Below are 14,943 nucleotides of genomic sequence, written 5' to 3'. Positions count from 1 at the left end.
GGGAAATATATCCCTGGTGGTGGGTTCTGTTGGGATGCTGTTTGGAGGGTCAGTGAGGACTCAACGGGCCGAATGGTCTGCTTCCACACTGTAGGGATTCTGTATCTTGGGTTTGGACAGGAGCCAGTGTAGGTGAGGGAGCAGAGGGGAGAGGTGATAGGGGAAAGAGACGCACTCTGAGGTAAGACAGAGCAAGCTGAACCTCGGGTAACCTGAGGGTTACTCAGGATAAAATGTGAGATACCAATGGGGGTGGGGGAGGGGGGGAGGTGTTGGTAAAGTACATTTTGGAGGCAATGAGGGCAGCGATAGTCAACCTGATGTGATCTGAACCAATCAGAAATCTCTCAAAGACACAGTCAGTACCCACTACACCAGCCACCAACTTTGAAACAAAAACAGGAATTGCTGGGGAAACTTAGCAAGTCTGGGCAGCATCTGGGGGGAGAGAGAGAAAGCTCTTCATCAGAACTCATGAACGCCGAACCCGAAACATTAAGTCTGCTTACTCCCCACAGATGCAGTCAGACCTGATGAGCTTCTGTTTTACTTTCAGATCTTCAGCTCAGTTATTTGTTCTATTAGAGCATATTCTGGACGTTCTCTACTCCCTGGGAAAACAGGAATTATCCAAAATGCAGTCTGCTCCTATTCCTCACGGTGTGACTTAATCTCATTTCGAACACCCACTGCTGTGATGGGTTTGTTGATCTGCGCAAAAACGTGGTCGTTTCTCTCATTGTCCTGACATTTCTTTCAGTTATCACTCGACCTCTACTACACTGAAGATGAAATCTATGAGCTGTCCTACGCAAAGGAACCAAAAACTCACCGAACTGTGGTAAGGAAACATGACGCGGTTCATCACAGTTATCACAGGGAACCTATCGCTTGGAGATTCGGCAATGGTTTTCCCAGTCATGGAATCATACAGCACATAAGCAGCCCCTTCGGTCCAACTCATCCATACCGAACAGTCAAGGTCTTTTCCCCAGGGTATGGGAGGCCAATACTAGAGGGCATAAGTGAGAGGGAAAAGATTTAAAAGGGACGTAAAGGGGCAGCTTTTTCACTCAGAGGGTGGTGGGTGTATTGAATGTGCTGCTAGAGGAAGTGGTACAATTACAGCAGGTACAATTAAAAGCTGTCTGGATGGGAACATTACTAGGGAGGAGTTAGAGAGATATGGGCCAAATGCTGGCAAATGGGACTAGATTAATTTAGGATATCTGGTTGGCATGGACGAGTTGGACCGAAGGGTCTGTTTCTGTGCTGTACATCTCTGTGACTCTACCCTGGGGGAAAAGACTTTGTCTATTTACTCTAACCATGCCCCTCATGGTTTTATAAACCTCTATGAGGTCACGCCTCAGCCTCCGACGCTCCAGGGAAAACAGCCTCAGCTTATTCAGCCTCTCCCTGTAGCTGAAACCCTCCAACCCTGGCAACATCCTTGTAAATCTTTTCTGAACCCTTTCAAGTTTCGCAACCTCTTTCCTAGCGCAGGGAGACCAGAATTGAACGCAGAGTTCCAAAACCTATTGAAATTGAGCAAGAAGCCCTGAGCATCTCACAGCCTGGAGTTTCTAACTGTCTGGTTCATTAATGTCCAAAAGAACATCAGAACTCGGAGCAGGAGTAGGCCATTCAACCCTTCTCAGGCCTGCCCCACTCTTTAATACAATCGAGGCTGATCTCATCTCGGCCTGAACTCCACTTTCCGGCCTGTTCCCCTTCAGCCCATTACTAGTTAACAATCTGCCTGCCTCCTGCTCCTAAATTTACTCCCAGCAGCCCACCTCCCTGTGAGGGAGTGAGTTCCACAGCTTCACAATCCTTTGAGAGAAATCGTTCCTCCCCATCTCAGTTTTAAATCTGCTCCCTCCTTCTCCCAAAACACGGACCTCTCGCTCTGTGTTGCTCTGCTTGAGGTAACATCTTCTCATGTGTCACTCCCCATTAGCAACTTACGTCCCTCAATTAGATCTCCTTGTGTTCTTCTAAACTCCAGAGAGTATGGGCCTAAACTGCTCAATCTCCCTTCATAAGACCAACCCCTCACCTCTGGAAGTAAGGGAGAAACCTACCACCTTGAACTATATGTGACTCCAGACCAATTACGCCAAAGTGGTTGAGTCTTAAGTGCCCTCTGAAATGGCCGAGCAAGTCGCTTGGTTCAGGGAGGGTTAGAGATGGGAAACAAATGTGGGCACTGCCAGTCATGCCCACAATCTCATGAAAGAACGAGAAAGGACTCCATGTGCAATATTAGACTTGGCAAGTGTGGCACTGTTTGAATGAGTAATGTCAGAAAATACAGCGGACGGTTAGATTCCCTACAGTGTGGAAACAGGCCCAACAATTCTACACCAGCCCTCTGAAGAGTAACCCACCCAGACCCATTCCCCTACATTTCCCTCTGACTAATGCACATAACACTATGGGCAATTTAGCATGGCCGATTCACCTGACCTGCACATCTTTGGACTGTGGGAGGAAACTGGAGCACCCGGAGGAAACCCGCACAGCCACGGGGAGAATGTGCCTGAGGCTAGAATCGAACCCGGGTCCCTGATACTGTGAGGTAGCAGTGCTAACCACTGAGCCACTGCACCACCCATTAGAATGGGTCCTCTTCCTCTGCACTGTTCCTCTGACTTGCATTGTTAGCTAACCTCCCAATACGTCCCACTTACTAGGAAGCTCCCAAGTTTCTCTTGTCTCTCTTAAGTTAACAATCCCAGCTAGCGACACGGACAAAACTGTCTTACAATCGACAGGGATAATTGGGCAGAGGTGGGAAAATGGACCACAATCATTCCAGAACAGGCTGGAGGAGCCTGGTGACCTACCCCGAAATTCCGGGAGGAATGACCGAGGGGATTATAGCCAGCAAATGATTGAATACAATGCCCAGACCCAGCATAGCATATTTTTTCAAGATGTCTTCTTGATTTGTTCACAACTCCTGTATTTGACATATTAACCTTATTTTTGGCTCAACCCAGCATTCGAAATCACTGTGTGTCGCTGGTCGGTCTTGGAATTGTATTCAATTGTTTGCTAGACATAAATCTCTCGATTATTTCTCCTAGAATTCAGAAGTTAAGAAATAGGAATCAGAGGTAGTCCGTAGGCCTCGAGACTGTTCTGATCTGATTGAGGCCTTCCCTCCATTTTCTCTCATTCCGTGACAACTAAGGGTTCTAACATATTTTTTCCCAGAAACACAACACATTCAGCAGATTTAAAAAAAAAAATACATTGAAATTGAAAATGACAGAAAGTGGAATTGGATTCAGCGTTTCTCCATCCAGCGTGTTCCACTCTGAGGTACCTCAGAATGGTCAGTGTGGACTCAATGGGCTGAATGGCCCTTTTCCACATTACAGGGATTCTATGGTTCTACTTACTGTGGAGATTCCTCATCTGACGTATAACCTCAGGGTCGAGAGAGTGGGAGTAGAGGGAGGGGTGTGGAGGACCACTGATGTGACACGGACAGTCCACACAGCTTCCAAACCCCTTGGTGCGCTACAAGATGGCTGAACGGGTTCAGGCCTCCTCAGTCGACCAGCTACCGTCAAGTGAAGCTTTTACCTGTTTCCATTCTATTCCAGTCAGTGCCCCCCTGCAAGCCACCGGTGGTAGTTGACTGGGCCTCGGGGGTGGCACCAAAGCTCGATGCCGTGACGGTCAGTAAGCATGTCCAGCAGATGGTGGACGTAAGTACATCTGCATCATGTCAGCCTAAACCGCTCAGATCAGGGTCAAGAGGGGCTGGGTTCGGGTGCACTGGAAATACGCCAAGGTCCCAGCTGGCATTCTGTTGGCCGTGGTGACGGGTGTGGGGGTGCCGTGAGAGTGTGACAGGCCGTTAGCACCTCACTGGGCGTAGGCGATCACATTAGGGAGAAACGGTGTGGGGTGGGCGAGTTGAGGGGATTGAGCAGGTCAGGCATGGCTTTGCCTGTTTGGCGATGCGGGTGGGAGGTGGGTTGGACTGGACGAAGGGGGTAGGTTAAGGAGTGTTTGGATTTGGGTGTACTAAGGTAGGTTAATGGTAAGTGGCATTAGCGAGTGTCATATCCCCCTTACAGAAGGGCCAGGCAATCACCATCTCCAACAACTGCCTCCCCTTGGCATCACCAACATAGCCCGCTATCAACACCCCAGGGGCTACCGATGACCTGCACTGGTTCAGTCATACTGTGGCCCCAAGACCAGGCCAAACCTGCAGCAAGTAACTCACCTCCCCTGAGCCTGTCCACCATCTGTGAGGCACAAGTCAGGAGTGTGAGGGAATACTCCCCACTTGCCCCTGGATGGGGGCAGCTCCAACAACACTCAAGAAGCTCGACACCATCCAGGACAAAACAGCCCCCGCTAGATTGGCACCACAGCCACAAACATCCCCTCCCTCCCCCACCAAGATGCACTGCAGCAACTCACCAAAGATCCTCAGGCAGCATCGTACAAACCCTGAAACTAACAAGGACAAGGGCAACAGACGCTTGGGGAAACTACCACCTACAAGTTAAACTTGAAGTCACAAATTAGCTGCACTTGGAGGTTCACGAGAATGATCTCAGAAACTTGATTGGCACCACACCCACAAACATCCCCTCCCCACTCCCGACGCTCAGTAGCAGCAGGGTGTACCATCTACAAGATGCACTGCAGGAACTCACCAAAGATCCTCAGGCAGCACCTTCCAAACCCACGACCACTTCCATCTAGAAGCTCAAGGGCAGCAGATCCATGGGAATACCACCCCCTGCATGTTCCACTCCAGGCCACTCACCATCCCGATGTCAGTGTCGCTGGGTCCGAATCCTGGAATTCCCTCCCTCGGGGCATTGTGGGTCTACCCACAGCACACGGACTACAGCAGTTCAAGAAGGCAGCTCACCCCCATCTTCTCGAGGACAGTTAAAGTCAAGCGATAAACTTTGGTCGAGACTACAATGCTCTCATTCCAAGAGTGAAAGTAAATAAATAATATGTAAGTTTAGTGAGTTCTTTTTGGAGGTGAAATTGGGTGGGGTAAGGTAGTAACACTCTAGATTCGGTGGAGAGAGTTGGCTGGGTGAGAAATTGTTGATGACAGAGAGAGATTGCTTTGAGTCTATGATATGAAGTATGGATATGAAGTGGGTTGGTTGTTTTGCTGGTCGATGGGTTTGCATGTTGGGGTGTATATTGGGGAAGCAGGGCTCTGTCGACAGTGAGAAACCCTGTTGGACAGATTATTACAGCATTTTAAAGGCATTTAGATGGGTAGGAAGGGTTTGGAGGGATATGGGCCAAGTATTAGCAAATGGGACTAGATTGGGTTGGAATATCTGGTTGGCATGGACGGGTTGGACCGAAGGGTCTGTTTCCGTGCAGTCCATCTCTATGACTCTAAGATGAGTTGTTGGTATATTATTACTGGCTGGCACTTCTAGCACAGGGAAGGCCAGAGATGCGTCTGACCACAGACTCCAGCTTCATTTGTGATCGAACTGTTCACCTCCCCTTTCCTCCTTCGCAGTCCGTGTTCAAAAATTACGATCACGACCAAGATGGCTACATTTCCCAAGTTGAGTTTGAGAAGATCGCCGTCAGTTTCCCATTTTCGTTCTTCGTCCTGGATAAGGAACGGTAAGGACAAGCTCCCTGGCGGTCTCTATACATGGAGACCAACCAGCACTAACCCGTTCCAAAAGGAAGGCACACAGTCTAAGAATATTGGGTTTAGGACTGAGATGAGGCGAAATCTCTTCACCCAGAGAGTTGGGGATGGGGGGGGGGGCAAGTGGTTGGAATTCTCTGCCACAGAAAGCAGTTGAGGCCAAATCATGGAATGTTTTCAAGGGGTCAAAGAATGTGGCCATCAGGAACTCAGGTTCCAATCCCAAGTGAGATGGAAATCCCTCCTGTCAGACTGTTGTACAACTACGTAGTTCAGTGAGCCGGGTTTGAGGGCCCCTTCTCGTCCTGATGTTGGTGAGCGGGGAATTGATGTGTAAGGCGAACTTGGCTACACTAACCGACAGCCTCATCTTGACTCACCCTGAGATTGTCTGGTGGCAGAAATGAGAACCTCGCTGAGTTCACATTCACTCCTGCATCCAGGCCAAGTGCAGAAGAAGGTATATCTCACCCCGTACTGTCCCTGTCATGGGAGCGTTTGATGGGGGACCATGTAGAGGGAGCTTTACTCTGTATCTAACCCTATGCTGCCCCTGTCCTGGGAGTGTTTGATGAGGACAGTGTAGAGGGAGCTTTACTCTTTATCTAATCCTGTGCTGCCCCTGTCCTGAGAGCATTTGATGGTGGAACAGTGTAGAGAGAACTTTACACTGTATCTAGCCCCGTGCTGTCCTTGTCCTGGGTGGGGGACAGTGTAGAGAGAGTTTTATTCTCTGTTTAACCCTGTACTCTATGTGGCCTTACTGGTCAATACTGATGCGTATGATGCGCAGGTATCCCTGGCACTACACACTAACCCACCAGCTCGATGTATCGTAGTCCTCTATCCCTCACACTCTGGCCTACGTTTAAATTTGAAATATTGACGCTGCTCAGTTCGGCAGCCAGTGAGGTCCACAGTGCTCTGAAGGCCAGAAATCAATCTGGTTGTAGATGGGATATATCCGTCCCCTAACAGTCGGCTCCTTTCACGTAGAGAATTAAAGGCAAGGACATCAAAACAACCTGGGTTACTGTGTAAGGGTGTTGATTCGGTCTTTCCTGATGATGTTTTAAAGCTTTTCTGGCTCACACAGGGAACCCAACCCTTCCCCCACAAGCCTGTTTGAACTCTGACCTAACAACATGGCGGGGGGAGGTCGCCATTTTGGCACAAGCTGTAATCCGTGTGCAACGTTTCTCTACTTCCAATCTCCAGTTTTGTCTCTATCTTCTGCTGTTTTTGGAGGGGGTAAGGGATACCACAACCCTGGCACGCGGGGGTGTTTTTGGTGAGGGCGGGCCGGTGGGAGAGGGAAGGTGGTGGTTGCTGACCGCTGGGTTCTGTGCTTGGTCTCGTTACAGCGAGGGCCTGATCAGCCGAGAGGAGATCACGGCCTACTTCATGAGGGGCAGCTCCATCTGCTCCAAGCTGAGGCTTGGCTTCCTGCACAACTTCCAGGAGACCACCTACAAGAAGCCCACCTTCTGCGACAGCTGCGCTGGATTCGTAAGTCTCGGGCGCCCGCTCTGGCGCATTCGCGTAGTGTTTTCTCACCACCTCGGGGTGACCCTGCTCCTACACCACACCACCTCCCCACCCCTCCCATCCCCTCACCACCCCTAACGAAACGCCTCACAGCCAATTGAGAGCGGCCGCCGATGTGACCTGCCAAGGCTTTGGGCACAGCATGATCCCACAGGATGACTGAGAGATGAGCCACTGGTCGGGTCACCGGAACAGGGTGGTGTCTCCTGAGAGGGGAGATGGTGGTCATGTGGTATTATCACTCGCCTCTCGATCCGGTGACCCGGCTGAATGTTCCTGGGTTCGGAAAACCGCCCCAGTGGAATCGGAATTTGATCCAAAGGGGAAAGAAAATCTCGAACTGGGAATCTAATGATGACTAAGACACTGTTCCAGACCGTCAGGAGAAACCAATTAGGTTAACGAATGTCCTTCAGATCTGCTATGGCCCTGTATTGGATTCCAGGCACCTTTCAGAAAAGGGCAATAAATGCTGGGTCTAGTCAGTGAGGCCTACATCCTGCAAATGAATAATTTTTTTTAAAAACGGGACTTTGGTTTAATGCCTCATCTGAAGGAAAGCACCTCCAACAGTGCAGCACTCCCTCAGCACTGACCCTCCGACAGTGCGACACTCCCTCAGCACTGACCCACCGACAGTGCGGCACTCCATCAGCACTGACCCTCTGAAAGTGCGGCGCTCCCTTAGCACGGACCCTCCGACAGAGCGGCTCTTCCTCGGCTTTGACCCTCTGACAGTGCGGCACTCACTCAGCACTAACCCTCCGACAGTGCGGCACTCCCTCAGCACTGACCCTCCGACAGTGCAGCACTCCCTCAGCACTATCCCTCTGACAGTGCAGCACTCCCTCAGCACTATCCCTCTGACAATGCAGCACTCCCTCAGCACTATCCCTCTGACAATGCAGCACTCCCTCAGCACTATCCCTCTGAAAGTGCGGCGCTCCCTCAGCACGGACCCTCCGACAGTGCGGCTCTTCCTCGGCTTTGACCCTCTGACAGTGCGGCACTCCCTCAGCACTGACCCTCTGACAGTGCAGCACTCCCTCAGCCCTGACCCTCTGACAGTGCAGCACTCCCTCAGCCCTGACCCTCTGATCGTGCGGCACTCCCTCAGCACTGACCCTCTGACAGTGCAGCACTCCCTCAGCCCTGATCCTCTGACAGTGCGGTGCTCCGTCAGCACTGACCCTCTGACAGTGCCGCACTCCCTCAGCCCTGACCCTCTGACAGTGCCCGCTTCCTCAGCATTAACCCTCTGACAGTGCCCGCTTCCTCAGCACTGACCCTCTGACAGTGCGGCACTCCGTCAGCACTGACCCTCTGACAGTGCCCACTTCCTCAGCATTAACCCTCTGACAGTGCGGCACTCCCTCAGCACTGACCCCTGACAGTGCGGCACTCCCTCAGCACTGACCCTCCAGCAGTGCGGCACTACCTCAGCACTGACCCTCTGACAGTGCGGCACTCCCTCAGCACTGACCCTCCGACAGTGCGGCGCTCCCTCTGCACTGACCCACTGACAGTGCGGCGCTCCCTCTGCATTAACCCTCTGACAGTGCCCGCTCCCTCGTCTCTGTCCCTCCAACAGTGCGGCACTTCCCCAGAGGACACTTAAGATTCAACCACATTGACTGTATTCACATGTAGGCCAGACCAGGTAAGTTTCCTTCCCTCAAAAGCATTGATGAACCGGACAGGGTTTTCCCAACAATGGACTTGCGATCATCATTCGATTCTTTATTCTAGGTTTTATTGAATCCTAATTCCATCATCTGCTGTGGTGGGATTTGAACCCCATATCGTTATCAAGGGTCTCTGGGGCAAGTGACATTGCCACTAGGCCATTGCCTCGTCAAAATGTCCCTGGAGAAGGCGGGGGTGAGCTGCCTCCTTGAACCGCTGCAGTCCATGTGCCTGTGGGTTGACCCACAATGCCCTTAGGGAGGGAATTCCTGGACTCTGATAGGATCTCCAAGTCAGGATGGGGAGTGGCTGAGAGGGGAACCTGTGACGTTCCTGTGTATATGCTGCCCTTACCCTTTTTGGGGAGGGAGAAGCAGCTGACCGTATGGCTCCCTGCAGCCACTCAGAAGAGGTTGCAGGGAGCACTTCGACTCCTCCTCACACTGGTAACAGTGAATAGCAATTGCCCCCCCGAGCCTTCCTGGACCCCCTCTACTACAGGAAGCAGTAGGAGAGATGGTCTCACAGGCTGAAGGCATGGCAGGAGCCCCTGTAGCTTCAGATCTCCATCACGTGCTCCCAGCGATCGGAGATCCCTGTGGAATTAATCCATTGACTTCACTCGTACTGGGCTTTCTGAGCAGCCATTCCTTCATTAAGTAGAGAGTGGTGCCTGTTCTTTGTAGCTTAGTTGTGGGCTGCATTCGTGGTCAATGTCAGTGAGGGGTGCCACTCAGTGCGTGTATGAGTCTAATCAGAACCCGCAGAACAATTCCAACAAACATTATCGCGGATATACGGCTGGGAATGGCACCGTTCCCTAGCAACACTCCCTTTGTATGTTCAACAATGTAGGCAGAGTGTAGCTGACAGAATCGCAGGGGAGGTTTCTGTATTCACATGTTGAATATTTTTAACCCCAAATTAATTCCTCGTTTCTTTCCCCTTTTCAGCTGTGGGGTGTCATCAAACAAGGATACAGGTGTCAGGGTAAGAACACTTGTTATACCTTTCACTTACCAAGTTGCATTTGTGCGGCGCCTTTAACATAGTATGAGAGCCCAAGGCTGCCCTGATCAGACTTTTAACACCGAACCATCACCAGAGCCAACGAGTGCAGGATCACCACGCAAACAGAAGTTCAGATATGGACAGTCGAGTGTCCAAAGAGCTGCCCTTGATGGATATGGGAGTGAGACCTGTCATTTGGTCATAGAGATGTACAGCACGGAAACAGACCCTTCGGTCCAACCCGTCCATGCCGACCAGATATCCCATCCCAGTCTAGTCCCACCTGCCAGCACCCGGCCCATATCCCTCCAAACCCTTCCTATTCATATACCCATCCAGATGCCTCTTAAATGTTGCAATTGTACCAGCCTCCACCACATCCTCTGGCAGCTCATTCCATACACGTACCACCCTCTGTGTGAACAAGTTACCCCTTAGGTCTCTTTTATATCTTAAATTTGCGAAACGTAAGGTGGGGAGGACAGGTGTGGATGGGGTCATGGGAGCTTAGTGTGTTGGATACTGCGGTTATTTTTAACTGTGGGAACCTTACCCTTTCACTTTACCATATCATACGGAGCACAGAACCCTGAAGGGTGTATGAAAATGGGCATTGTCACCGAGATGGAGAAGGGGCAGTTGGCTTTTCAGCCTCCCAGGTATAACACTGACAGTGAACAGGGTGTTGGTGTTGATGTGCCAATGAATCGAAACGTTTTGGACACACATGCTTTCATAAGTAGGAGCACTGAGTATAGGAATATAGGGTACCTAGTTGCAGTTGTACAGGCCATGGGTGAGGCCACATCTGGAGTGTTGCGTGCAGTTCAGCTCACCCCACTATAGAAAGGATATTATTAAACTAGAACGAGTGCAGGAAAGATTTACTAGGATGCTGCCTTGACTGGAAGGCATGATTTGGAGGTGCCGGTGTTGGACTGGGGTGTACAAAGTTAAAAATCACACAATTATAGTTGGACTATAACCTGGTGTTGTGTGATTTTTCACTTTGACTGAAAGGGTTCGAATTATAAGGAGAGGCTGGATAGGCCGGGACTATTTCCCCTGAAGCCTGAGGGGTGACCTATAGAGGTTTATAAAATCATGAGGGGAATGGATAAGGTAGATAATGTAGCCATCAGGCTGTCTTAGAGGCCTCATGTTAAAGGTGAGTGGAGGTGAGATAGTGTTTGGGGGATGTGTTGGGGTGGGGGGATGGGGCTTTTCCCCAGGGTAGGGTAGTCTACAACTAGGTTTAAGGGGAGAGGGGAGGGGTACAAAGGGGTCCAAGGGGTGATCTTTTTTATCCAGAGTGTGGTGAGTGTCTGGAATTGGTTGCCAGAGGTAGTGCTGTGGAGGTGAGTACAATTTGAGAAATATTTGGACAGGGAGATGAATGGGATAGATGTGGAGGGATATGGGCCAAACTCAGACAATTGGGATTAGAGTAATTGTGAAAACTGGGCAGCATGGTCAGGTTGGGCCGAAGGGCCTGTTTCCTTGCCGTAGACCTCTATGACTCTCTAACTACCCCATTCTAAGGCTGCTACTGCTCCCAATCATGGCCAATTCCTGGGAAGTTCAGAGTCTGTTGTTTTCCTTGGAGCAGGGAAAGCTGGGTGGGTTGGAGGGGCGGACCTGATTGAGGTCTGTAAAGTTCTGAGGACAGGGAGAAACTATTTCCCTTGGGCAGATGGGTCAATATCCTCTGGGTAATTGTGTTGATAACAGAGCGTGATTTTGAACCTAAAATGATCCCATTACACACTGGATGTTGGATGGATAATCTTGAGAGAGCCTGATATTTTACGTGAGCTATGGATTTGGGCTTCCCTCTCAATGTTAAGGGCCCACATGGAAGCCCCATTTCTGATTGGGGGTGACCAGAAGGCTTTGCAAATGTGGAGTTGTATTCGTATCCCATATTACAACAGTGTCTTTGTGGAGTATTGCACAAAAACAGCCAGATTATCCACGTGTGCTGTCAAAATATCGCTGTCGAGAAAAATAACCTCAGCAGACGTGAGGTGCGAGTTCTCACAGTTTGCAAAAGCACAAAAGAAATTGCTAGCACAGTGAAGTTTCCCTCCCACCTTCCTGGGAGCAGTCACTTGTGGTACCGTCGCTGGTAGCCATCTGATGTCATTCAGCTTTCACAGAGTCGCCCACTCTTCCAAGACCCGGGGAGGTCACTTGGGCCGTCCTTGCTGTGCCTGCTGTTTTGGTAGAGACAACCCACTCCCTTGTGACCCTGCACATCGAAGGTTAATAGAACATAGAAAAGTTCTGCTGTTGGGTTGATCTCTACAATCACTGGGCCCGCACTGCAGATCAGAACGATTGGTTGAAACTGTGCGGGAGCCTTTCAAGAGAGGCCCGGCCCTCTGAATGTCCCATCAGCCTCTTCTGAAATCTTCCGCTTGCGTTGGCATCCCTTTTGATCAAAGCCTGCTCAACGACCCATGGCGGATTTGTTCGGTGTTCCGAATTCCAAATTCTCATTTATTCCCTTTGCTCTCCCTACCCATTAAGAAGAAGATTTGGAATATTGTGGGCAATTCTGGTCTCCCTCCTATCAGAAAGATGTTGTAAAACTTGAAAGGGTTCAGGAAAACGATTTACAAGGATGTTGCCAGGTTTGGAGGGTTTGAGCTACAGGGAGAGGCTGAACAGGCTGGGGGCATCTGGATGGGTATATGAATGGGAAGGGTTTAGAGGGATTTGGGCCAAATGCTGGCAAATGAGACTAGGTCTGATTGGGATATCTGGTCAGCATGGACAGGTTGGGCTGAAGGGTCTGTTTTTGTGCTGTATAAGTAAGGGTGGTGAGTGACAGGGGTGGGGGGCCCGAGATGGAAGTGGTCGTGGGTTTGGAAGGCGCTGTCTGAGGGTCTTTGGTGAACCTCTGCAGGGAAATGGTGACTCAGTGGTTAGCACTGCTGCCTCACAGCCCCAGGGTCCTGGGTTCGATTCCAGCCTCGGCCGATTCTCTGTGTGGAGTTTGCACATTCTCTGCCTGTGTCTGTGTGGGTTTCCTCCCACAGTCGGAAGATGTGCAGGTTAGGTTGCGTAAGGTATCCAGGGAAGTGCGAACGAGGTGGATTGGCCATGGTGCATGCAGGGTTGGGTGAGATGGTCTTTGGAGGGTCAGTATGGGCTGAAGGGTGATTTTCCACACTGGAGGGAATCTGCATCGAATGGGTCAATATGAAGTTTCCACCAGCACACAGCAGTGTTCCAGACCCCCTCCTGCCCCCCACCCCACTCACTATCTTTCCTGTTTGAGTGATTTGACAGTGAATGAGGGCGCTGTCCCTCCAAGAGTGAGAGTTGTTGCTGTTTGTCTGCTCTTTAGTGTAACAGACAGTAAAACTGTAGATGCTGGAATCCAGGGTGGACAGGCAGGAGGCTGGGGGAACACAGCAAGGCAGGCAGCATCAGGGTGGACAGGCAGGAGGCTGGGGGAACACAGCAAGGCAGGCAGCGTCAGGAGGGACAGGCAGGAGGCTGGGGGAACACAGCAAGGCCAGGCAGCACCAGGAGGTGGAGAAGTCAATGTTTCCGGTGTAACCCTTGCCTGGCCTTGCTGTGTTCCCCCAGCCTCCTGCCTGTCCCTCCTGATGCTGCCTGGCCTTGCTGTGTTCCCCCAGCCTCCTGCCTGTCCACTGTAATGTAACAGAGTGGGGCGCGGGATGTTGGTGACTGGGGACGTGACTGCAGTGGAGTCGAACTGACGTGTTCCCTTCTCCCTCTCTCTGCAGACTGCGGCATCAACTGTCATAAGCATTGCCGGGACGTGGTGGTACTGGAGTGCAAGAAACGCAGCAAAAGTCCACAGAGCGAAGGCACACTGCCGTGCCCCCTGACCCTCTCCCTGTTGACACCCATCACTCAGAAGGGTCACGGAACTGGTAAATGCCTCTCTGCTCACTGCCAATGCATGCTCGCTTATTATTGGAGCCGTCGTTCGTGTGTACGGGTCTGGTGTATTTGGTGAAAGTGACTAAGATTGTGGAAGTAGCCGATACAAAGCTTTACTGGACAGCTCCCTGGGTTGGCACGGATCGGTTAGGTGTCGAGAGTGTGTTGCTGGAAAAGCACAGCAGGTCAGGCAGCACCCGAGGAGCAGGAGAATCGACGTTTCGGGCATAAGCCCTTCTCCAGCATCCGCAGTCCTCACTTTCTCTGAATGGATCAGTTAGGACCACATTCACTGGAGTTTGGAAGAATTTAGAGTGGCACGGTGGCTCAGTGGTTAGCACTGCTGCCTCACAGTGCCAGGGTCCCCGGTTCGATTCCAGTCTCGGGCGACTGTCTGTGTGGAGTTTGCACATTGTCTGCGTGGGTTTGCTTTGGTTTCCTCCCATACTCCAAAAATGTGCAGGTTAGGGTGGACTGGCCATGCTAAATTGCCAATAGGGATGGTATAGGTTATATGCATTTGTCAGGGTTAAATGTACAGGAGGGAGTGGATATGGAGGGGAGCTGTTGCTCTTCAGAGGGTTAGTGTGGACTTGTCAGGCTGAAAGGGCTATTTCTATACTTTTAAGTTGGGGGTGGGGGGTGGAATCTCATACAAATGTATTAAAATCTAACAGGACAAGATAGGGGAAGGGTGTTCCTGATGACCAGGAGGTCACTGTCTCAGGATACAGGGTTTAGAATGGCAATGAGGAGAAATATATTCACCCAGAAAGGGGGGGAGACTGTGAGATTCTCTGTTACAGAAAGCAGCTGAGAAGCAGGAGGCTGGGGGAACACAGCAAGGCCAGGCAGCATCAGGAGGGACAGGCAGGAGGCTGAGGGAACACAGCAAGGCCAGGCAGCATCAGGAGGGACAGGCAGGAGGCTGGGGGAACACAGCAAGGCAGGCAGCATCAGGGGGGACAGGCAGGAGGCTGGAGGAACACAGCAAGGCAGGCAGCATCAGGAGGGACAGGCAGGAGGCTGGAAGAACACAGCAAGGCAGGCAGCATCAGGAGGGACAGGCAGGAGGCTGGGAGAACACAGCAAGGCAGGCA

At 51.2% G+C, this 14,943-nt stretch overlaps 1 protein-coding gene across 3 annotated transcripts in view; it reads left to right on the top strand.

Annotated features, from left to right (window-relative positions):
- The window catches only part of rasgrp4 (RAS guanyl releasing protein 4), a 95,991-nt gene that overhangs the window by 63,665 nt on the left and 17,383 nt on the right, over nucleotides 1-14,943 (top strand). For all 3 annotated transcript variants that reach the window (XM_043680983.1, XM_043680982.1, XM_043680984.1), the window contains exons 10-15: nucleotides 761-841; nucleotides 3,621-3,725; nucleotides 5,537-5,646; nucleotides 7,042-7,186; nucleotides 9,865-9,901; nucleotides 13,684-13,833. In XM_043680983.1, coding sequence (XP_043536918.1) covers nucleotides 761-841; nucleotides 3,621-3,725; nucleotides 5,537-5,646; nucleotides 7,042-7,186; nucleotides 9,865-9,901; nucleotides 13,684-13,833 — 628 coding nt within the window. The remainder of the gene's footprint in view (nucleotides 1-760; nucleotides 842-3,620; nucleotides 3,726-5,536; nucleotides 5,647-7,041; nucleotides 7,187-9,864; nucleotides 9,902-13,683; nucleotides 13,834-14,943) is intronic.

The sequence above is a fragment of the Chiloscyllium plagiosum genome, chromosome 41 (assembly GCF_004010195.1).
Source record: "Chiloscyllium plagiosum isolate BGI_BamShark_2017 chromosome 41, ASM401019v2, whole genome shotgun sequence".
Lineage (NCBI taxonomy): Eukaryota > Metazoa > Chordata > Chondrichthyes > Orectolobiformes > Hemiscylliidae > Chiloscyllium > Chiloscyllium plagiosum.
This window is presented reverse-complemented; position numbering and strand designations above follow the sequence as displayed.